This window comes from Nothobranchius furzeri, chromosome 4 (assembly GCF_043380555.1).
Source record: "Nothobranchius furzeri strain GRZ-AD chromosome 4, NfurGRZ-RIMD1, whole genome shotgun sequence".
NCBI classification, from domain to species: Eukaryota; Metazoa; Chordata; class Actinopteri; order Cyprinodontiformes; family Nothobranchiidae; genus Nothobranchius; species Nothobranchius furzeri.
In genome coordinates, this window is record NC_091744.1 from 60,387,137 (window position 1) to 60,408,111 (window position 20,975).

The 20,975-nt window shown below is 44.1% G+C and overlaps 1 protein-coding gene across 2 annotated transcripts in view; it reads left to right on the top strand.

Moving 5' to 3' along the window:
• The first annotated feature begins 322 nt into the window (after positions 1–322).
• Positions 323–20,975, top strand: part of LOC107372408 (periphilin-1) — a 47,894-nt gene continuing 27,241 nt past the window's right edge. For both annotated transcript variants that reach the window (XM_054732874.2, XM_054732875.2), the window contains exons 1-3: positions 323–498; positions 839–895; positions 8,061–8,134. In XM_054732874.2, the coding sequence (XP_054588849.1) occupies position 895; positions 8,061–8,134 (75 nt within the window). In that variant the 5' untranslated portion in view covers positions 323–498; positions 839–894. The remainder of the gene's footprint in view (positions 499–838; positions 896–8,060; positions 8,135–20,975) is intronic.

Here is a 20,975-nt window from a genome sequence, read left to right on the forward strand (position 1 = left end):
CTATGTTTTAAGGATTCCCATTAGTTTAAATAATCTAGTTGAGTTATGAAGAGTCTAGGTGTTGTAGATTTTGAGCTGAGCCAGTTTTAATGTGGCTTAGAAAAGTGCTTAAATCAGTTTCCTTAGAACTTTCACAAATCCAATAAATGTTTTCAAAAATTAGAAAACCACATGTCCCACGGCCCGTGGGCCACGGGTGCAACGCCCCTGCAACAAAGGGAGCATTTCAAAAGGCTGTCAGTAGGGGGCGGTAGCGCACTGACCAATGAGTAGCACGTTTTAAACACCAGAGGAAGAAGAAGAAGAAGGAGAAGTAGCGGAAGGGGAAAGATAGTATTTGGTCAGGACGAGTTTTTCTGAAGGCTTATTGGGTAGTCTTTTGCTTTTTCGAGTTTTCAATGAAAATTGCCTTTAATACAAAGTCTCCATGCATGTCGAAGCCACTAGGAGGGAAACGTGACGCCTTCTGTGCGTGGAAAAGTCTTGGAATAATATTTGGTGAGTAGCTGTGAGCTAGGCTAACAACATCATTGTTACACAGTCCTAACAAGATCAGTGTTTCCATTACTAACGTCCGTAGGTTTATGAGAATCTGAGTTTATGCAGATTGGGATTCATCCGGGCAAAAAACGAACGGACAAATAAATCCCAATGATTTTTTATTTATTAACACATCCACACCAGGGCCTTTTAGCTCCTATTGTTCAAGGGTTAACAGATGTGCACGCAGTCTAGAAAACAGGAAGAGGATGTACCTTGTTACTGCTAAATCATAACATGTTCAGGTAAAAATGTTGCATATCTCAGGTAAACTATTTTTGAACTTTTTTTTTTCCAGATAAGAGAGTTTCGACTCAGGTGAATACCTCACTGGGAACTTAACAAGGCTTCAGCAGTAAGTGAAAACAGTTGTTCTATTTCGTATAGCTCCGCCCTTTAAGCCATCGCTTATTGGATTAATTCCATCCCCTTAACCAACCTTTGAAGAGCTTTTGTGTACACCCGCATTCTTGGCAGGTCCTGACTCCATATAAAGGGGGCATTGATCACTGCTTGTTTCCTTTTTTCGTCTTCAAACTTCATTTGAATGAGCAATATGTCTTCTACCACCTAGGGCTGCAACAAACGATTATTTGGATAATCGATTAATCGGATGGGGTCTCGACACGATTAATCGATTAATCGGATTACATGGGGAAATTTTTAAAAACTGCTAGGGAAACGTTATTTCTCTCATTCCTTCACTCTATTTAACACAACATTATTAGAAAACAGTTCAATAGCAGAAAAACAACATGCCATCACCTAAATTGTCTTATAAGGTGTATAGACAGAGACCCTAAGCTACATCTATCTGTGACCTAAAATGCTTGGTCCAAGTTAAACAGCTTAAGGGCAATTCTCATCTGTTTTGTTTGATCTCATCTGTTGACATTTATTTTAAATGTTATTAAACATAGGCTGTGAATTAATCAAAATTGATCACTATTTCCAAAAATGACTGAAAAAATACCAAATAAAACAAAAGTAAATGAATGCCATCCTCCTTGCGATGATGCCCTGGGCAACTGCCATAAAGTCACATCAAGAAATGCTGCTGATCATTCCAATGATCCCAAATAGACTCACATTAGGCCACATGAAAGCAACTGAACCCAAAAATATATTAACCAGTATATAACTGCACTCTCACACAACACGTCTGCAGCAACAGTTAGGACTCCTCCCTCCCTTTTAAAAGCGTTTTTGCTTCTGAGGACATTGTGGTTGTAAAGCCACATGCTAGTAGTCTGGCCCCGGTGTGATCAACCAGTTTCTGCGGGAATGTGACGGCGGAACCAGGGCCAGATTAACACTTTGTTGTACCCTGGGCAACAATATTCAAGGGCTCCATCATCACGACCCGAGGATCACCATAATGTGGTCACATACAGAATATTTTACTGTAATATGCAGTAAATATACTCAATACTTGAATGCCTGACAACACGTAACCCACCCAGAGTAACCTTTGACCCACCTCGTGTGGACTGACCAATGAGGAGAGGGTCTTAACTTGAGGCCCTCTCTTCATTGGTCAGTCTGCATGAGACTGACTCTCAACTGACGTTCAGTCGTAGGCAGCGAAGCATCTCTGTGCAGTGCAAAAGCCCGGGTGGACAGTTTGTTTAATGTAGGGTGATCATATTTCCATTTCCAAACAAGAGGACAGGGGATCTGTGCCTATGATGTCACACTATGGCAACGCCACACAAACCATGTTGGGACCCATTTTTTGTAAGAACTAAATTAATATCAGATTCTGCCAATAAAAGGGCTCTAAAATAATTCATATGTAAATATTTTGCATATTTAATGCAAAATCTCATTTTTATGCTTTAGTGCTGCAACAAGATTGTATTAATAATAAAGTATTATACCTTTTGTTTTACTACAGCATCGGTAAGCTTCCTGTGCACAGATTGTTTCAGCTGTGAGATTAGACGATAGGATTAGGGTTGTCACGGTATGAAAATTTAACCTCACGGTTATTGTGACCAAAATTATCACGGTTTTCGGTATTATCGCGGTATTTTTTAAGCGGTGTTGCATATGTTCAGAAAGCATTGATAGTCCTGTTTTACACAAACTGAAATAGTTTTGAAAAGGTTTAACAGTGTTTATAAAACCTAAAATAACACAAAGCCTTAGCAAAAGTGCAACTTTTCACAAGTAAAGGAACAAATAGCTTCTTTTTCTGGAACATGTTACAGTAGTCAGTGCAGGTTTAAATTATACAAATCCAAACATTCGAAACATAAACAATATGTAAACAAATCAAATAAACACCACTTGTTTTCTCATACACTTGTTTTCTTCATTATCAAAATGAAAATCTAAAACTCCAGTCCACACTTGACTTGAGCGCTGTACAAGTCAACCTTAAAAAAATATGTATTTAAAACAAATAGCCACTTTAAACAAATTACTAAAATAACTACTACACTATGTAATCAAATCCAAATGTTCAAGTATAAATGGCATTGAATAAGTAAACAAATCAATGACAAGGAACTAATTGTATATTTCTCTTCATCATCAACAAATAAGATGCTTCATCCAGCAACAGGGTGTCCGGGACACGGTTTAAATGCTGGCAGAGGACGCTGCGGCTGCAGTATATAGTGACTCGTTGTATTCTCCCTCAAACAAAAGTCCTCGCGTCATGCATTTAAGCTAAAATGCTAATGTTAACTTACCTTGCACTGGCTGTAGAGACGTGGGTGATGGTCACGCAGATGTGCCATTAGATTCGAAGTGTTGCTGCCTTTTGCAGACACTTGTTTCCTGCATGTTCTGCAAACGGGATAGCCGTCTTCTATTAACTGTCCCTCAGCATTTTTCAGAAATCCAAAATATGCCCATACTTCCGATTTAGTCTTCTTTGAGGGCGGATGGATGTCCTGGGCGCTGCCGTCTCCTCCTTCGGCCGTTATTTCAGCTTCAAAGTTTTGGTGCCGTTGCAAACTAAAAAGTGCGTGTGCGCGCCGCGGGAACTTCAGCTGAAGAGACGGTGGCTGGTAAGGGTCATCGCGCCGAAACCGCGGCCACGGTAAACCCACCGAGATAATTTAGTTTTTTAAAAACTGGACGGTTATTTTTATTGTCAACTTTTTTACAGGGGTTTACCGCTATACCGGTTACCGTGACAACCCTAGATAGGATCAATGAAAAAATAAGTTGTCACACACTCCATGGAAACTTTCAGAGAATCCACAAATAGTGGCTTTCAAATAGTTTTGTTACTTTTTGCAAGTTTAGAAAAGAAGCAGATGAGACAGCGTGTCTGATAATTTAGTTTTTCATCTGATAATATTAGAACATGTCAGTAATGTCTGAGGGGCTTTTATAAACACTGTATAACTAATACTCCTGGAGAGGGTATGAATTACACAGAGGCTTCTGGGGAGCCCAGTTATTGGGGGGGCATTTTGCCTTGGCCCCCAAAATGTCTTGAAACGGCCCTGGGTGTGTGACTGAGTTTTGAAGGTGATCTGAATTGTATCAGATGTATAAATATGACATGTGTATAACTTATTGTTTTTTACTGGTAAAAACGTGTAGTGGAGATAAATCTACCTACATTTTACTTTTCAACACTTTGTTTTGTTTTATTGTTTTTATTTTACTATTTTCCTGTCCTGTCTGTCTCTCATCTTCCTGCATCTCCTCATAATTCTCCAGAAAATCTGTTGCCTGGATTCTTACCTTTTCACCTCATCAGTTACTTTTGATCAAAGGGATCTCCTGACCGCTAAGCGCGTTTTCGATGCTGCGTGAGGTGACATCACCACAGCACAGGTGATGAGCTCCGCAGTAGCGCGCTTCAGGCACAAATAAGACAGAAAATAGAGAACATGTGCAGACAAGAACGATCGTGTGCTAATTATAGTTTTTTGGTTGCGCCACTTTGAGAATGGACCATGCGCTGGAAGCAGCTGCCTGGATCGCAGCGCAACAATGCGGAACCGGTTCGCAGCAGCGCAAGTCTGCAGGCTCTCCCTCGCGCTGATCTGCCGGTTACGGCTCTCCCTCGCGCTGATCTGCGGCTCTCCCTCGCGCTGATCTGACTTGCTCTGGTCTGCGCGCAACGGCGGGCGGGAGGGGGGGGCGCTTTTGGAAGAGTTGTGCGACACAACGAATCGATGACGCAATTCGTTGCCAATGCTTTTAGTAATCGATTTTCATCGAATTTATCGATTCGTTGTTGCAGCCCTACTACCACCATTCGACTGTGCTCGGTGTGCTCCACAGGCTACATCTCTTCTGACGACCTCCATCACAGATGTTTCGCCTGCCTCTGTGCTAAACACGCGGGTCTAGCTTTGACCCCACAGTCCACCTGTGCATTCTGTGCACTCCTCTCTCTGGAGGAGAAGGCTCGTCGCGTGCATCAACATATAAATATTGGACAATGGGTTTCCATAGGTTCCAATAATATGTTATAGGGCTAAAATGGGAGGTGGCCACCACGGCCTTTTTGACCGTGTCACAGGTTCCGTCAAGCCCAGACAATTCCATGAAAGGGAAGAGAGGTGGAGCTGAGGGTGGGGCTGTAAGGCTGGGATCAACTGACGACACCCGGTCGAACTAGCTACAAGTTAACCTGAAGCTAACCCAAAGCTAACGCGGAGGTGGGAGCTAAGCTAACGGAAGTAGCAACCTAGCTACAACCGGAGTTAACTGTGCACAACACCAGAGCTTCTGAGTCAGAGATACGCTGGGCTGACCGCTGGGTAAAACCGGGTGGAACACAGAGGTCTCCTGAAAGCTTCTGAAAGCTGGCAGCCCGCGCAGCAGACAGAAGCCGCGATCAGACAGAGATGCGCCGAGCTGCGGGGAGGGGAGAACCACAAGCTGGCCGGCAGCCCGCGCAGCAGACAGAAGCCGCGATCAGACAGAGATGCGCCGAGCTTTTCAGTTTTCAAACTTCTGGTTTTGATAATAAACCTGGCAATAAAGGGGTTAAATCCGAGAAACACACACATATTTTATTATATTTTGTTAGGGCTGAAGCCAAGGATGAAATTCATGTAAAAAAGTTGGGACTTATGAAATATTATATAATATTTCTATGGGAAGCTTTGCAAGTGCATTTTTTTGTGCTCAAAGAACATTACCATTAGAAAATTAAAAGGAACGGTAAGGGTTAAAATACCACCAAGCTGCAGATATTTTAGCTCTCCCAAGGAGACATGTTAGCTCTGTATTAGCAGGCTTGCTAAAAGAAGAAGAAAATATCTTTTCTATAGCGCCTCTCAAGATAAAAATCACAAGGCGCTTCACAAAAACAAAAAATGTAAAATATAAAAAAGAATTTAGAAAATGATTAACAATATATTTAAAATGAGCAAAAAATAGGCAATTGTGATAAAAAAATATACAGAAAGAGAGAGAGTGGACAGGGAAGAGGGAAATCGGGATCCTAAGGAAGGTGGAATAGGTAGGGAGAGCAGAACAAGGAGAGGGTGATGAAGGTTACACCAAAATCAGCTTGAACAGGTGAGTTTTCAGCTGCTTTTTAAAGGAGACCACTGAGTCCACTGATCTCAGGCGCAGGGGGAGAGAGTTCTTGAAATGAACCCTGAAGTTGACTGGCAGCCAGTGAAGCTGGATGAGAAGCTGGGTGATGTGGGTGTGTTTGGAGGACTTGGTCAGAAGCCGAGCACAGGCATTCTGAACCCCCTGTAGACGGTTCAGGGAGGTTCTGCTCAGACACGTGAAAAGAGAGTTACAGTAGTCTAAGCATGAGGAGATGAAGGTGTGGATAACTGTCTCAAGTTCAGAGCGGGACAGAATGGGACTCAGCTTAGCAATGTTCCTGAGATGGAAGAAGGAAGAGCGAACAAGAGAACTGACATGAGAATCCAGGGTGAGAGCTGGGTCAAAGGTCACACCAATATTCCTGACGCAGGTTTTGGTGTGAGAAGCAAGCTGACCAAGAGAGTCTCTGACTTTGGGAACCAGCTTGTCTGGGGCACAGATGATTATCTCAGTCTTATCTTCATTCAGCTGAAGAAAGCTCCCAGCCATCCAGGTTTTGATAGAGTCTAAGCAGGTGTGTAGCAGCTGCAGCTAATGGGCCATTCCCATCTGTACCGGGTCGGCCCGGGCCGGGTGGCCCCAGCCTGGCCCGGTTGATTCCACACATCCTTGTCTTAAGCCCATGTGGGCTGATTCTACCCACCAATCTGAGGCTTGCTCTAATAGAAGGTGTGAATTTGCTGTCAGCAGTGGGTGTGTTGGCCCTGGTCGGCCTGAAGCAGACCCCCTTGAGAAGAGGGCTGAGAATGAGCCTTGGTTGGCCCGGAAAAATACCAGGCCACCCAGATATGTAAACAACCTACGCTACCCGGCCCGGGCCGACCCGGTACAGATGGGAATGGCCCATTAGACATCTCATGGGGCTTAAAGGAGATGTACAGTTGGATGTCATCTGCATAAAGATTGTAGGAGATTCCTTTGAAGGAGCTCAGGATGTGCTGAAGAGGAAGCAAATAGAGGAGGAAGAGCAGAGGCCCCAGCACAGAACCTTGAGGGACACCATGGGTAAGGGAGGTGGTACAGGACCTAAACTTGGAGACAGCCACAGAAAAGGAGCACTCAGAAAGATAGGAGGAGAACCACTCCAGAGCATTTCCTGATTACGTCCAGAAGGCATCCTAATCAGATGCCTGAGCCACCTCAACTGGCTTCTCTCGATGTGGAGAAGCAGATGATCTACTCCAAGCTCCTCCCTGATGACAGCACTTCTCACCCTATCTCTAAGGGAGAGTCCAGCCACCCTGCAGAGAAAACTAATTTTGGCCAATTGTATCTGCAAGCTCGTTCTTTTGGTCACTACCCTTAACTTGACTGGTAAATCAAGAGCTTTGAAACCATAACAGATCGGTACAACGCCCGCATCACTGCAGATGCAGCACCAATCCACCTGCATTCTGTCCTATTCCAAATCAAGACCATGACCTTGGACTTAGAGAAGCTCATTCTCATCCTAGCTACTTCACACTCAGCTGCGAACCGCTCCAGCGAAAGTCGGAGGTCACGTTCCGATGAAGCCAACAGGGCCACATCATCTGCAAAAAGCAGAGACTCACTCCTTAGGCAACCGAAATGTAACCACTCAATCCCTAGGCTGTGACTAGAAACCTTGTCCTTCAATGTGATGAACAGAATCGGTGACAAAGGTTGGCGGAGTCCAACTCTCAAGTCTAAGCATGTTTTACGTTATTTTAAGATTGTTCAGCTTTTACCCTAGTGGCTGAGTGATTATGAATAAAAAATCTCTTGACCTGGGTTCTGAAATGACACTAATGTAAAAAAAAATAAAAAAACATGTTTTTTTATAGCTCCCTGCTTGATGTATTGGCTAATTTTGAGTAATTTATCCCTGTAAAAGCTGTTAACTCATCTTTTATTGCTTTATTTATAAATGTTATTTTATGCTCAAATGAACTTTATAAAGTTTTCAAATTCTAAACACATTTAACCACTTACACATTTCTGTCTTGTTTTTGCAGTGTCATATCCTCATGATCAACCATTCCTCAGACAGACTTTTGAGGAGCGTTTTTCACTTCCAGATGTAAGAGAGGTATGAGAGACTGTTTTTCTCTTTCCTAACATTCATTTCAATTCCTCACTAAGGGATGCACCGCTCTGCAGATTCCTCAGGTGTACTTATCGTGGAGTCCACTTCACATTCTACTTTAAAGAGCAAGTCAACCCCTACCAGATTCTAACTCCACTCCCACTTCATGTTTGAAAAATGCAACAAATGCTGTTGCCTGGCAGACCGAGAGGGCGGAGCTGCTAACAAATACACACACACAGGCTCACGACAGCATTGTGACATCATAATGTACCAGATGACATCACAGCATACCTCTTAGCCAATAGCGGTGGCAGATTTAAATTAGAATACAGTGCAGAGTTTTTACCTGACAACCGCACAAAACTGACAGTTTTAGGCAGAATATTTAAATTTTAACTAAGATGCACTGAAGTGCCAAATTATTGACGACACGTGTCTGCAGCACGATTAGACACTCGTTTATTGAGTTTATCAGCAAAAAAAGTTTATTTGGGGGTGACTTGCTCTTTAAGTAACAAGCGTTCCTACACAAGTGCCACTGAACCAGTTTTTATCATTTTGACAAATCTCTTGTCAGCTCGGCTAGCATTTTCCTAGTCTGGAGCCAGGTACCTTTTCCTCCATCACCACATGCTAACTTGCTTTCCTCCGGCCTGACCTTCACCTTCGGTGGGGCACATTTGAGCAGTCTCCAGCCAAGGGGCTGGAATATGCTCGTTTGGCAATTGATAACCGCAGGTCATGCGCCTACTGAGGCTGATTCCCTGTTGATGGTTAACACGACTAGCTAGCCTGGAGAGTGACACTTGCCTGCCGACAGCTGACAACCATGCGCTTCAGGAACGGGAGCCGTTTATAGAGACTAGCTGGGGTTCCCAGTTTGACCTGGCCATGACGAAACTGCCCGTGGCAAATGTGCTTGAGTTGGACTATGGGGATGACCTCGAAGACACCTTAGAGCCCATCTTATCAGAGGATGACGAGGATGAAGATGTGTTCCTTCCTGCCACCCAGGCTGTGCTGCTTGGCACCCTGTCCTCTTCCCAGGATGGAGCGTCCTCCCCAGCTGCACACCTGGACATGCAGTCCATGTGCAAACAAGCTGCGACCAGGCTTAAGATCCCCTGGCCATCTGTTGTGACAGAAACAGTCCGATCCCGATATGAGGGAAAGAAGCTGCCTAAAACCCTGAGGGTGGCAAAACCATTTCTGCCAGTCTTTCCAGAGCTCCTCAAAGAGGTGAAAACCTTTTGGACATACCGCCCTGCAGAACTCCTGTGCAGGGGGCCTCTTTGCAGGATTTCGAGGACATGGAGAAGGCTGGTGTGCTCCGGGTTCCTCAGATGGAACCAATGGTGGCAGCTCACCTACACCCACAGCTTAGGGCAGTGTCCTCCAGACCTCCTGCTCTCCCTTCAAAAGTGGACCGCTTCCTGTCATCGCTAAGCAAGAGGGCGTACAAGGCGGCAGCCCTCACAGTCAGGGCCCTTAATGTCTCCTCCATGCTCTCTGCATACCAAGTTGAGCTTTGTGAAGACATGGCTGCAAGCCCGACCCTAATCTGTGGGAGGAGATTGCCCTGCTGACAGACATTTGTCTGTGCATTCAGCGCTGTGCGGTCCAGGCTATGGGGAAAGCCATGGGGATGATGGCGCTGAAGGAACAGACACGATGGCTCAACCTCACCTGTGTAAATGATGTGAATGAAATTAAATAAAGCGAAAATGAATACACCTCTCAACTAAAACTACTACATCAAGTATTTTGTATGACCACTGTGATTTTCAAGGACCACACCGAGTCTTCTAGGCATGGAATGAACAAGTTGGCGACATATTGCAACATCTGTCTTTTTCCATTCTTCAACCTCTTTTAGAGCCTGATTGGTGGATGGAGACTGATTCAATTCAGTTCAGTTCAAAGATACTTTATTAATCCCAGAGGGAAATTAGAGTTTCAGTACACACAATTCTGAGATCAGACATACATACATAGACACATGACAAGAATTCCTGTCCCGAGTCGCACTACCGTAATAGATCAAGAGGGTTTATATGAGGATAGAGTCAGGGGAAGGGAAAAAAGGCACTTCAGAGTTACCCTCCACAGAGAGGGCAGCCTTGCTATTAGGGCTGCAACAAACGATTATTTGGATAATCGATGAATCGGATGGGGTCTCGACACGATTAATCGATTAATCGGATTACATAGGGACATTTTTAAAAACTGCTAGGGAAACGTTATTTCTCTCCTTCCTTCACTTTATTAAACACAACATTATTAGAAAACAGTTCAATAGCAGAAAAACAACATGCCATCACCTAAATTGTCTTAAAAGGTGTATAGACAGAGACCCTAAGCTACACCTAACTGTGACCTAAAATACTTGGTCCAAGTTAAACAGCTGAAAGAGCAAGTCAACCCCTATCAGAGTCTAACTCCACTCCCACTTCATGTTTGAAAAATGCAACACATGCTGTTGCCAGGCAGACCGAGAGGGCGGAGCCGCTAACAAATACACACACACTCAGGCTCACGACAGCATTGTGACATCATAATGTACCAGTTTACATCATAGCATACTTAGCCAATAGCGGTGGCAGATTTAAGTTAAAATACAGTGCAGAGTTTTTACCTGACAACGGCACAACACTGCCAGTTTTAGGCAGAATATTTAAATTTTAACTAAGATGCAGTGAAGTGCCAAATTATTGAGGACACGTGTCTGCAGCACGATTAGACACTCGTTTATTTAGTTTATCAGCAAAAAAAAGTTTATTTGGGGTGACTTGCTCTTTAAAGGCAATTCTCATCTGTTTTGTTTGATCTCATCTGTAGACATTTATTATAAATGGGGATGTCAAACAACTAATTTTTAAATGTAATTAAACATAGGCTGTGAATTAATCAAAATTAATCACTATTTCCAAAGATGACTGAAAAAATACCAAATAAAACAAAAGTAAATGAATGCCATCCTCCTTGCGATGATGCCCTGGGCAACTGCCATAAAGTCACATCAAGAAATGCTGCTGATCATTCCAATGATCCCAAATAGACTCACATTAGGCCACATGAAAGCAACTGAACCCAAAATATATTAACCAGTATATAACTGCACTCTCACACAACACGCCTGCAGCAACAGTTAGGACTCCTCCCTCCCTTTTAAAAGCGTTTTCGCTTCTGAGGACATTGTGGTTGTAAAGCCACATGTTAGTAGTCTGGCCCCGGTGTGATCAACCAGTTTCTGCGGGAATGTGACGGCGGAACCGGTTCGCAGCAGCGCGAGTCCCCCCCCCCCGCCTATCTAATAGCGTTGCGCTTACGATTTTATAGACTTTTTTTTACGAGCTTAGGGCATGTCTAGCGTGTGTAATAATCCGGGGCTTGTGTGAATCACTTTTGAAAAGTTTTTAACTTACCCGGACACCGAGCTCTCTCCTTCCTCGCTGATGATTCTGACATGCGTTTAAGATGCTGCATCATCACTGTAGTACTCCCGTGCCATGCTAATTCTGACCTACAAACGTTGCAGGTAACGAATGTCTTTGCCTGATTTAACTGAAAATGCTCCCAAACTTTAGAAGTTTTTACTTTTTTTGGGTCTCGCTGCTTCTGCCCTGTTCCTCTTCCAAACACCTGCCGGCTCTCCGGTCTGCACGCAACGGCAGGCGGGAGGGGAGGGGCCTTTTGGAAGAGTTGTGCAACACAACAAAGCGATGACGCAATTCGTTGCCAACGCTTTTAGTAATCGATTTTCATCGAATTTATCAATTCGTTGTTGCAGCCCTACTTGCTATGCAAAAAAACACCTCAGACAGATATGCACACAGACTTCAGACATTACACAACATAAGTGTCCACTAGGTGGGGAGGTAGGGTTGGGACTCTCCTCACTTTAGTGCGTGCAGCTGCATGGAGCAGCGCTCATCACCTCCGTTAGGACAGGGGAGGGAGATAATGGGTTAGAGAGCACAGTGACTCCTAGATACGGTTCCACGGCCTTCATCGGTCACAGTCCCACCCAGGCTGGGATAGGGACAAAGAGTTTCCATAGCGACGGCCACATTCCACATTTCTTCTGAGGGGGGAGTTATCACTTCAGCCTCACAGGCACCAAGTGCACCAGATTCAGATAAAAATTGTTTTGGAGACAGAAAGAGATAATTTCCTCTCTGCCTTAGTGTTCTGTTGGTCTACAACCCCTCTAGATCCAATAATGGCGTAATTAATCAATCCCAATCCGTGCTGATCCGTCCACTCGCTCCTTGATGGTATCTACCTTTTGTGCCAGAGCCTGAATCTCAGCCAAAGTTCCAAGCTTACGACTCATCTCGACAGTTATGAGTTTGTGCGTTCACAGCACGATTCATTCCATCCCTGAGCTCCGGGATTGAGCCAATATTCCTGATGCTCGCTTGCTGCTTTAGAATTCCCCACAGGTGTTCCATTGGGTTCAGATCAGGAGACATACTTGGCCATTCAAACACCTTCACCCTGTTCTTCTTTAGAAATGCAATAGTAGCTTTAGATGTGTGTTTGGTACCGCTGGGGTAAACGATTGTATTTAAAACAATTATTCGGGCGATTATTTTATCGAATAGTCAACTATTCTAGTGACTAATTAGACTATTAATCTAACGATTATTTTTCTGTTGAACGATTAATAAAAACCAGAAAATCTCAAATAAATACCCCAAAAAATGAAATAAATTGGTTCTATAAGAGAACAATCACTACAGGCCTTCCATCTTGTATAACACTGCTTCTATTGTGATGCAGTGGGCTGTGTTCTGGTGACATGTAGAGCTTGGGAGTGCAGGCTGCCGGAGAGATGGTTCGAGACAGAGTTTTTTTCTCCTAGCTGCTTTGTTTCGGTCAGTCATGTATGTGTGGTGTTATGACGCTTCCTGGGGAGTTTGGCTTGTATGCAAAAAGGAGGGGACAGTAACACAAGATTTAAAAGTTAAAATGATGAACAGGTCTATTTACTATAAATAACTTCACCCACTGGTCGGTAATACTAACAAACAAAACTAATACAGGGAAAACTAATGGGAAATTACATTTTCAATAATCAGATAACTAAAGATGTCCTACTGAGCAAAGATTACTTCCTTGAGCCTGCAAGGCTCCAACAAAAACTCCCCCCTCAGAAGATATGTGGAATGTGCCATCGCTATGGCAACTCAACTTTGCCTCCTTTCCCAGCCCGGGCGGGACAGCGGGAAGGCCGCCGAAGCGTCCACGGTCCCTGCAACCCTCCAACCCTCAATGCCCCTCCCCCCATCCACACTGAGGTGACATGCTGTTCTAAAATAAAATGTTTTATTTTATTTTAATTACCTTAAAAGACTCAAAGTCTCTTTTTACACTTTATATTTATTTAATCAGGATCGTTGTCAAGTCGACGCCAGAAACAATGAAACACAACTTGAATATCAGATGAACAACAAGGCTTTATTCAACCGGCATTCATACAAGTTATCAATCATGAACGAAACATTTCTCTTACCGTTGCTTATGGGTGGAGAGCTGAACACCCCAGTTAGAAAACGTAATCCATGAACCTCGTCAAATAGAATCCTTCAAACAGCTCTAACAGCTCTGAGCTCTGCTCTGCTCCTTATACATTCCCTGATGTGCGTGCAAAGCTGCACACCTCCACCAGGATTACCTTGATTACATCCTCATGATCACATTATGTTCGGCTCTACCATGATTATCCTCATGATAAGTGTGATTGACAAACAGTAGTGATCAATAACTTGTATAAAGCAATTATACAACAGATGACAAGTTCATTTTTATTACATTCCACTCTTGAACTTTTCATCTAATTTATGTAACATCATGGATCCATCACCATTTCCCCATCAAAACCAACGTCATTTATAACATACCTTGTAGTTCCACTTTAATTTTCATCGTAGTCTTTGCATTATTACCCAATTTATTTCTCTTCTTAATCGAATAACATAAATAATAAGATTACACAATGTTAGAATGCTGATTATAATTAATGCTGCAATCATAGGTGGAATTAGCACTTTATTAGCGGTAAATATCGGAAGCCTGTTCAATCAATGTAGCAACATGTTTTATTTCCCCTTGTGCCACAAGAGTAGACACCATGAGCCTGGAAAGGTTGGACCTATGAGAGTCAATCAATTTTGCCACTTCAGTGGAACCATCCAATGCGCATTTGAATTGTTCCAGTGAGAGTGTCCAAGGGGAGTGTAAAACCTCCCATTGTATCTTAGTCAGCCGACTAGATACAGTGTAATTACTCAACCAATAGGTCACGTTATTCCATTCCCACATATGTATACCCTTGAGACAACCTGAAAAGGGAACTGAAGGTACCTGTGGGGAATTGGTCATTGTAGCCACGCATAAGGTGTTAGGACCCACCTGCCAAAACTGTTCCTCTGGGGGTGTGACCGTCCAATCACAGAGTACGACCCTTGAATCAGTGAAACATGGATTGCTATGTCCTTTTACCAATGGGCAGGCTAAACCCTTATCAGTCTCATCACAGTGTTTTACTTCATATGTTCGATTTGTTTTAACATCCCACCACTCTCCACTAACATGGAGATACCAAAACCCTTTAGTGGTTATCACCGGCAGTATCTGATATCTACACACAGTCATTACTGATGTCATATTATACTGATCCCAGTATCCAGTACACATAGATTTATTACAAATCGTCATTTCTGCATGTAGCTGTAGCCATAATGAACTACTGATGTTCCATAATGTTTGCCATGCATGATAGTTATTACTCATTACCTGTATTTGAAACCTATTTCTCTGTGTCTCAGCATGAATAGTCTGCAAGGAACAGACTGTCCAATTACCTATGTGTGACAAATTATGCAATGCATCATAAGTTTCATTCCAAAGCTTTAGATTCCATTTAAATACACTTTTCCACACATCACTTCCTTCTAACTGACTAGATACAGTCGAAGGCATCCATCTTGCAGTCTTGGTGACAGCTTGTGCGGTGTATTCTCCAGTGTTGGACAGCATAGTTCGTGTCACCTCATTGTCTGCTGTGTTAGCCAGACCATACAAAGTTCCAGTTCCTCCTAGCACGGTGTCATACCATGCTCGCCTCCTCCTGTTACAAGGCGGAATAGGAGGGAATTTCACAGTCCATCGCACATATTCGGCTACCCTTATTTGTCCCATTTGTTGACAAGTGTGAACCAGGGGAGCTACAGCTGTCTGCGTAGCTCTAGCTGTGTCGGGCAGCACCCAGAATATGTACAAATAGGCGTATCCTCCTGTGATTACAGTTCCATTCCTGATCCGGAAATCGCGATCAACCTTCATACTCCAATTTGTGCCATTTTGTATGCAAGTACCATTCCCCTGATGGTATGCACAGATGCGCGCTGCAGAATTAAAGGTTACTGTTGATCCTTGAACCAACACCCCCGGGCTGATCACCCTTCCTCGGATTTTAAGACATCCTCTGCACCGGTACATCTTACCGGTAGATGTTAGGTTTCCCAAGTAGCAAGCGTCATTTGCTCTGCATGTGAATGTGCCTTGAGTGCGGTTGGACATACTGCTAACCAATTCCAGATGGCCCATGACCCCTTCTTCCAACACTTGTCCTTCCGTGAGCCCCCAACAGAAATGTGCCCTCAGTGCGATGACAGCGAGGACATGGAGGACGATGACCAAACATCCGACACCACCAGGTCCGCGGAGCCCATCCATCGCCTCGACAAGGGTTCAATAGGGGAAGGGGACCCAGTCAACCACCGTCACTCAGACACCCGCCTATGGGATACATATAAAACTGCAGATAGAATGACAAGCATTAATTTTCTCTCCTGTAACATTTGTTTATCGGAATATTAATCCATTTTTCCTCTCCGGGGAACAATACACTTACCACAGCATCTTTTCCCTGTGCAATAATCTCTCCAGCTCTGGGAGGACCATTGAGCTGCTCCACCCACACTTTTGCCCCCGCAGTAAAGTCTGATGATCCAAACCCAGTTTCACCCCTCTGAGTGATAGTGGTAGGTTTAGTAATCTCTTCAACTTTGGACATTACACACCGTTTGATTACTAACTGAGCTATCTTGTCTCCTTTTTCCAGTACCAACGGTTCTTTACCTGTATGCTGACACACCACACCTATTTCCCCTTGATAGTCTGAGTCTATTACCCCAGCTAAAATGGTTAGACCCCTCAAAGCTAAACCACTTCTTGGACACACATGAGCATAAGTTCCTGGTGGACATTGAATTCCCAATCCTGTTTTTACCACTGTCACTTTATTGGTTACTAAAGTGATGCTTTCCAAGATTTTAAGATCTAATCCCACAGAGCCCGCAGTTGCTCTAACAGGGAGTTCTGCCTCAGAAGTTAGTTTCCACATTCGTATAGGAGGGTCAGTAGAAGTTGTTTCCCTTCCTGCCCTGGCAACCATTAGCATCAGTGGAGTAACTCCATCCCCCACGGGTCTGTTATTTAACTGATGTACTGCCCTAGTCAGATTTTCTCTCCATTTGTCCAAAGAATTAGTAACCGATAGTTTCCTTAGTTTCTCTTTCAGTAACCCATTCATTCTCTCAATGAGTCCACTAGCTTTCGGGTGATATGCTACATGATAGATCCATTCTACCGCGTTGTTCTCTGCCCATTCTTTGATCTTATTTCCAGTGAAATGGGTACCATTATCAGTCTGAACCTGCAAAGGTAGTCCATAATAGGTCTCTATTAATGACAGACATTTCAATGTAGCCTCCTGATTGGCGTTATGACACAGATGCACCACCAGTACCCCTGACACCGTATCCACGGCTGTGCATGCATACTTACAGTTTTTACTTTTTGGCAATGGTCCAATGAAATCAATCTGCCAACACTGTCCCGCTTGTTTACCTCGATGTATCTGTCCCTGTATATGTCGAGGGATTCTCTTTTTCTGATGTTGACAAGGTTCACAATCTTCTATGGCAGTTTTAATATCATCAATGATGAGATCTATTCCTCTGTCCCTCGCCCATTTCAATGTTCCCTGCACACCCCAATGTCCAGCAGTAACGTGAGCCCATTTGGCTAATCCAGGACTTGATTGTCTTACAGCCTGAATTTTCACTATCTTATCTACAGTCTGATTATGCAGGGATTCAGGATCATTGTTATTAGTATGAGCATCCACATGTAATACTGACACAGGAATATTTTGGCATTTCTCCCAAATGTCCTTCCATAGGTCAGCTCCCCAAACCTCTTTTGAATGTATCTTCCATTGTGTAGCATGCCAAGTTGGCATCCATGTTAACATTCCTTGGGCTACTGACCAGGAGTCAGTATAAATACTTACTCCCTGCACCCCAGCCGTCATTATTACCATGTGTACTGCTTTCAACTCCGCCCATTGACTACTCTTTCCTGTCCCTGTGAGTTCCATAACTTGTTGTGTACCAGGGTTAAATGCCCCAGCCTTCCATTTCCTGGTTCCTGCCACATATTGACAGGAACCATCAGTGAACCAGGCTCGCTCCTGCTGCTCTGGGGTGAGTTCGCTCCATCTTACCCCCAGTTTCACAGGAGAATCCTGGATTGGTTTTACCTCAAAAGGCACTTCATCCATTTCTGGAACGTCTGCCACTTGCTCGTGGAGCATTGATACTCCTTTTTCTACAATGTTTCCCTTTATTTTATCAGGATTGCCATGAATTACCGAGGCCTCCGCCCCAGTGTCAACCAATGCCATTACTGTCTGTACTGATTTTTTCCAATAAATCTGTAATTCCACATGTGGTCTGATATCATTTATTGACCATCCTGAGGCACTGGCAACAACCTGAGCTTGACCTTCATCCTATTCATCATCATGTTCCCTTCGGTGCTGTTTTTTCTTTCTACGCTTCACTGCCGCCACCTGATAACACTCATCTGAACTCTCCTCCTCTGAAGATTCCTTGGGAGGGGCGGAAGGTTCAGCAGGCTTCGACGCCACCTCCCTGATCACATTCTGCAACATTCCAACCAATTCTGACACAGACATCCTGTCGTCCTTTTCAGGACAATGTCTGAACTGACAATGGACCTTCAGTCCCATTTGGCTGCATTTCTCCATCAATGCATTAGTGGGCAATCCATCAATCTCCTCAAACGGCACTCCCGCTTGTCGCAGTGCCCTCCACAGATCTGTTCTAGAGGGGCCCATTGCCCCCCCTTTACGACCCCTTGAATGTGGATCAATCCTGGGTTTATTTTCAGTTCTAGCTCCCTCTCTCCTCGTCTCAGACCAATCACCCAGCGTGGTGAGTTCGCCAAGACGATCTTTTATCGCGGCAAAAGTCTGGTCTGCCGCGCCAAACAACAAGCTGGTCACCATGGGTTTATAATGTGGTGGGGCATGTCTGATGAGGTGATCTCTAGTTGCCTTAGAGATGTTACAGTCCACCACTCCAGCTCCCCCGTTTCGAGCCACTTGCTCTCTAATAGTGAGTCTGGTGAGCCGCTGAATGGCATCTCTCACTGTCTGCCATTGCCCTTTAATCTCAGACCAGTCCGCCGTGGTAGGATAGATTACATGACATGCCAGAGCATATGCATCCCCCACATTGAAATCTTCATCAGCTGGCAATGCCCGGACTGTAGCCCGGTATTCAGCATTTATCTGTGCATCAGTACTTAATCCTGAAAATCTCATGGCATCACCGGCATCTATGGCTATATCACACGCGCCATCCTCCATAAGGCGATTAAGCCAGGAGTCAGTTGGTTCGCCTGGGCGCTGTTTCAGCTTCCCATTCATGTGATTTAACTCATCTTGTGAATAATCCTCTAGCGTTGTTAGCAGCCTAGGGGCGGGTTGTGGCTGCTGTTGTAACATCCTTCTTATATTACCCGCCTCATCGAGTTCCGGCCGTCCCTGATCATCCACCATATCTACCAGTATTGGTGGAATAATTTGCTGTTCTCGCCGACGCCTAGTAATAGGTCTTTGTTCTGACATCTTTATCCCCTGTAATGATGGATACAAGGGCTGAGGTGGTGGGTCAGGTTTAATCGCCCACTCCTCCTCCTCATCATCCCCCCAAAGATCCCCGTTCCATTTCTCTGGGTTCCAATCTTCACCAACATTCTTTACAAACGCCCGGATCTGAGCAGGACCTGCTCTACGAGGTCGCTTCTTTTCCTTCCTTTGCGCTCGAGACACAAAAGTCAGCGTTTTATCCAAAACATTCTGAGCATGCTTTAGCTCTTTCCCCATCACACACACTCTCTGCTCAAACTCTGAGCATGATTTTTCAACTTCTTCAGCATGGATTTTCTCCTGCGCCGCTCGCTCTCTACAACTGCTCAATTCTAACTCCTGTTTTTTCCATGCTTCTGCAAAAAGCCACATCATATCTCTCACTCCTGCCAGCGGCGCTTTTTCTTTAACTTCTATCCGCGTCAAACGGTCCAGCACCACGGCGGGGCTGACCACTCCATTTAACTCTCCCCACGGCCCAGGGCGTCCACCGCGCTGCCTTAACATATCACCAATGGTTCGGAACTCCTCCGTTTCCCAGCCGGGAATCGGCACGGGAATCGGCGTTCCCTCCCCAGAAGCACTCGGCTCCTTTTTGCTTCTCCAAAAACACTTCATTGTTGCTGGAATAGCTTGACTGATCCTGTTCGTGACGCCAAAAATGTTCTAAAATAAAATGTTTTATTTTATTTTAATTACCTTAAAAGACTCAAAGTCTCTTTTTACACTTTATATTTATTTAATCAGGATCGTTGTCAAGTCGACGCCAGAAACAATGAAACACAACTTGAATATCAGATGAACAACAAGGCTTTATTCAACCGGCATTCATACAAGTTATCAATCATGAACGAAACATTTCTCTTACCGTTGCTTATGGGTGGAGAGCTGAACACCCCAGTTAGAAAACGTAATCCATGAACCTCGTCAAATAGAATCCTTCAAACAGCTCTAACAGCTCTGAGCTCTGCTCTGCTCCTTATACATTCCCTGATGTGCGTGCAAAGCTGCACACCTCCACCAGGATTACCTTGATTACATCCTCATGATCACATTATGTTCGGCTCTACCATGATTATCCTCATGATAAGTGTGATTGACAAACAGTAGTGATCAATAACTTGTATAAAGCAATTATACAACAGATGACAAGTTCATTTTTATTACACATGCGCTGCTTCATCGTGAAGTTGGGATAGTCCCAACCCACCACCCCTCCTAGTGGACACTTATGTTGTGTTGTCTGAAGTCTGTTGCATATCTCTGTCTAAGGTGTGTTCTTGCAGAGCAAAGCTGCCCTCTTGGCGGGAGGGTAACTTTGAAGTGCCTTTTTTTCCCTCCACCTGAACCAATCCTCATGTAACCCCTCTTATCTCTATTAAGGTAGCGTAACTCAGGGTTGCAAATGACCACAGTCACCAATTCTTGTCATGTGTCTTGCCCATGTATGTCTGATCTCTGAATTGTGTGTACTGAAACTCTAATTTCCCTCTGGGATTAATAAAGTATCTTTGATTTGATTTGATAAAGATGTTCTATTGAGCACAGATTACTGGGTTCTAGACCAAAATAAGGATCTCGAAAGGTACAAACAACTCTAAACTGGGTGGTTAAACCAAACTCAAGGTGATATTTTAAACACCCCCCCCCCCCCCAAAAAAAAAAAAAAAAACAGAACTCTAAATGTAACCAAAAGGGAGATCTACACCAAACAAAGAATAACTCTAAACCAAAACTAGGGATGCACCGATCAGGTTTTTTGCTGCCGATCACCGATATCTATATCAAAGAATGCTGATCACCGATACCGAT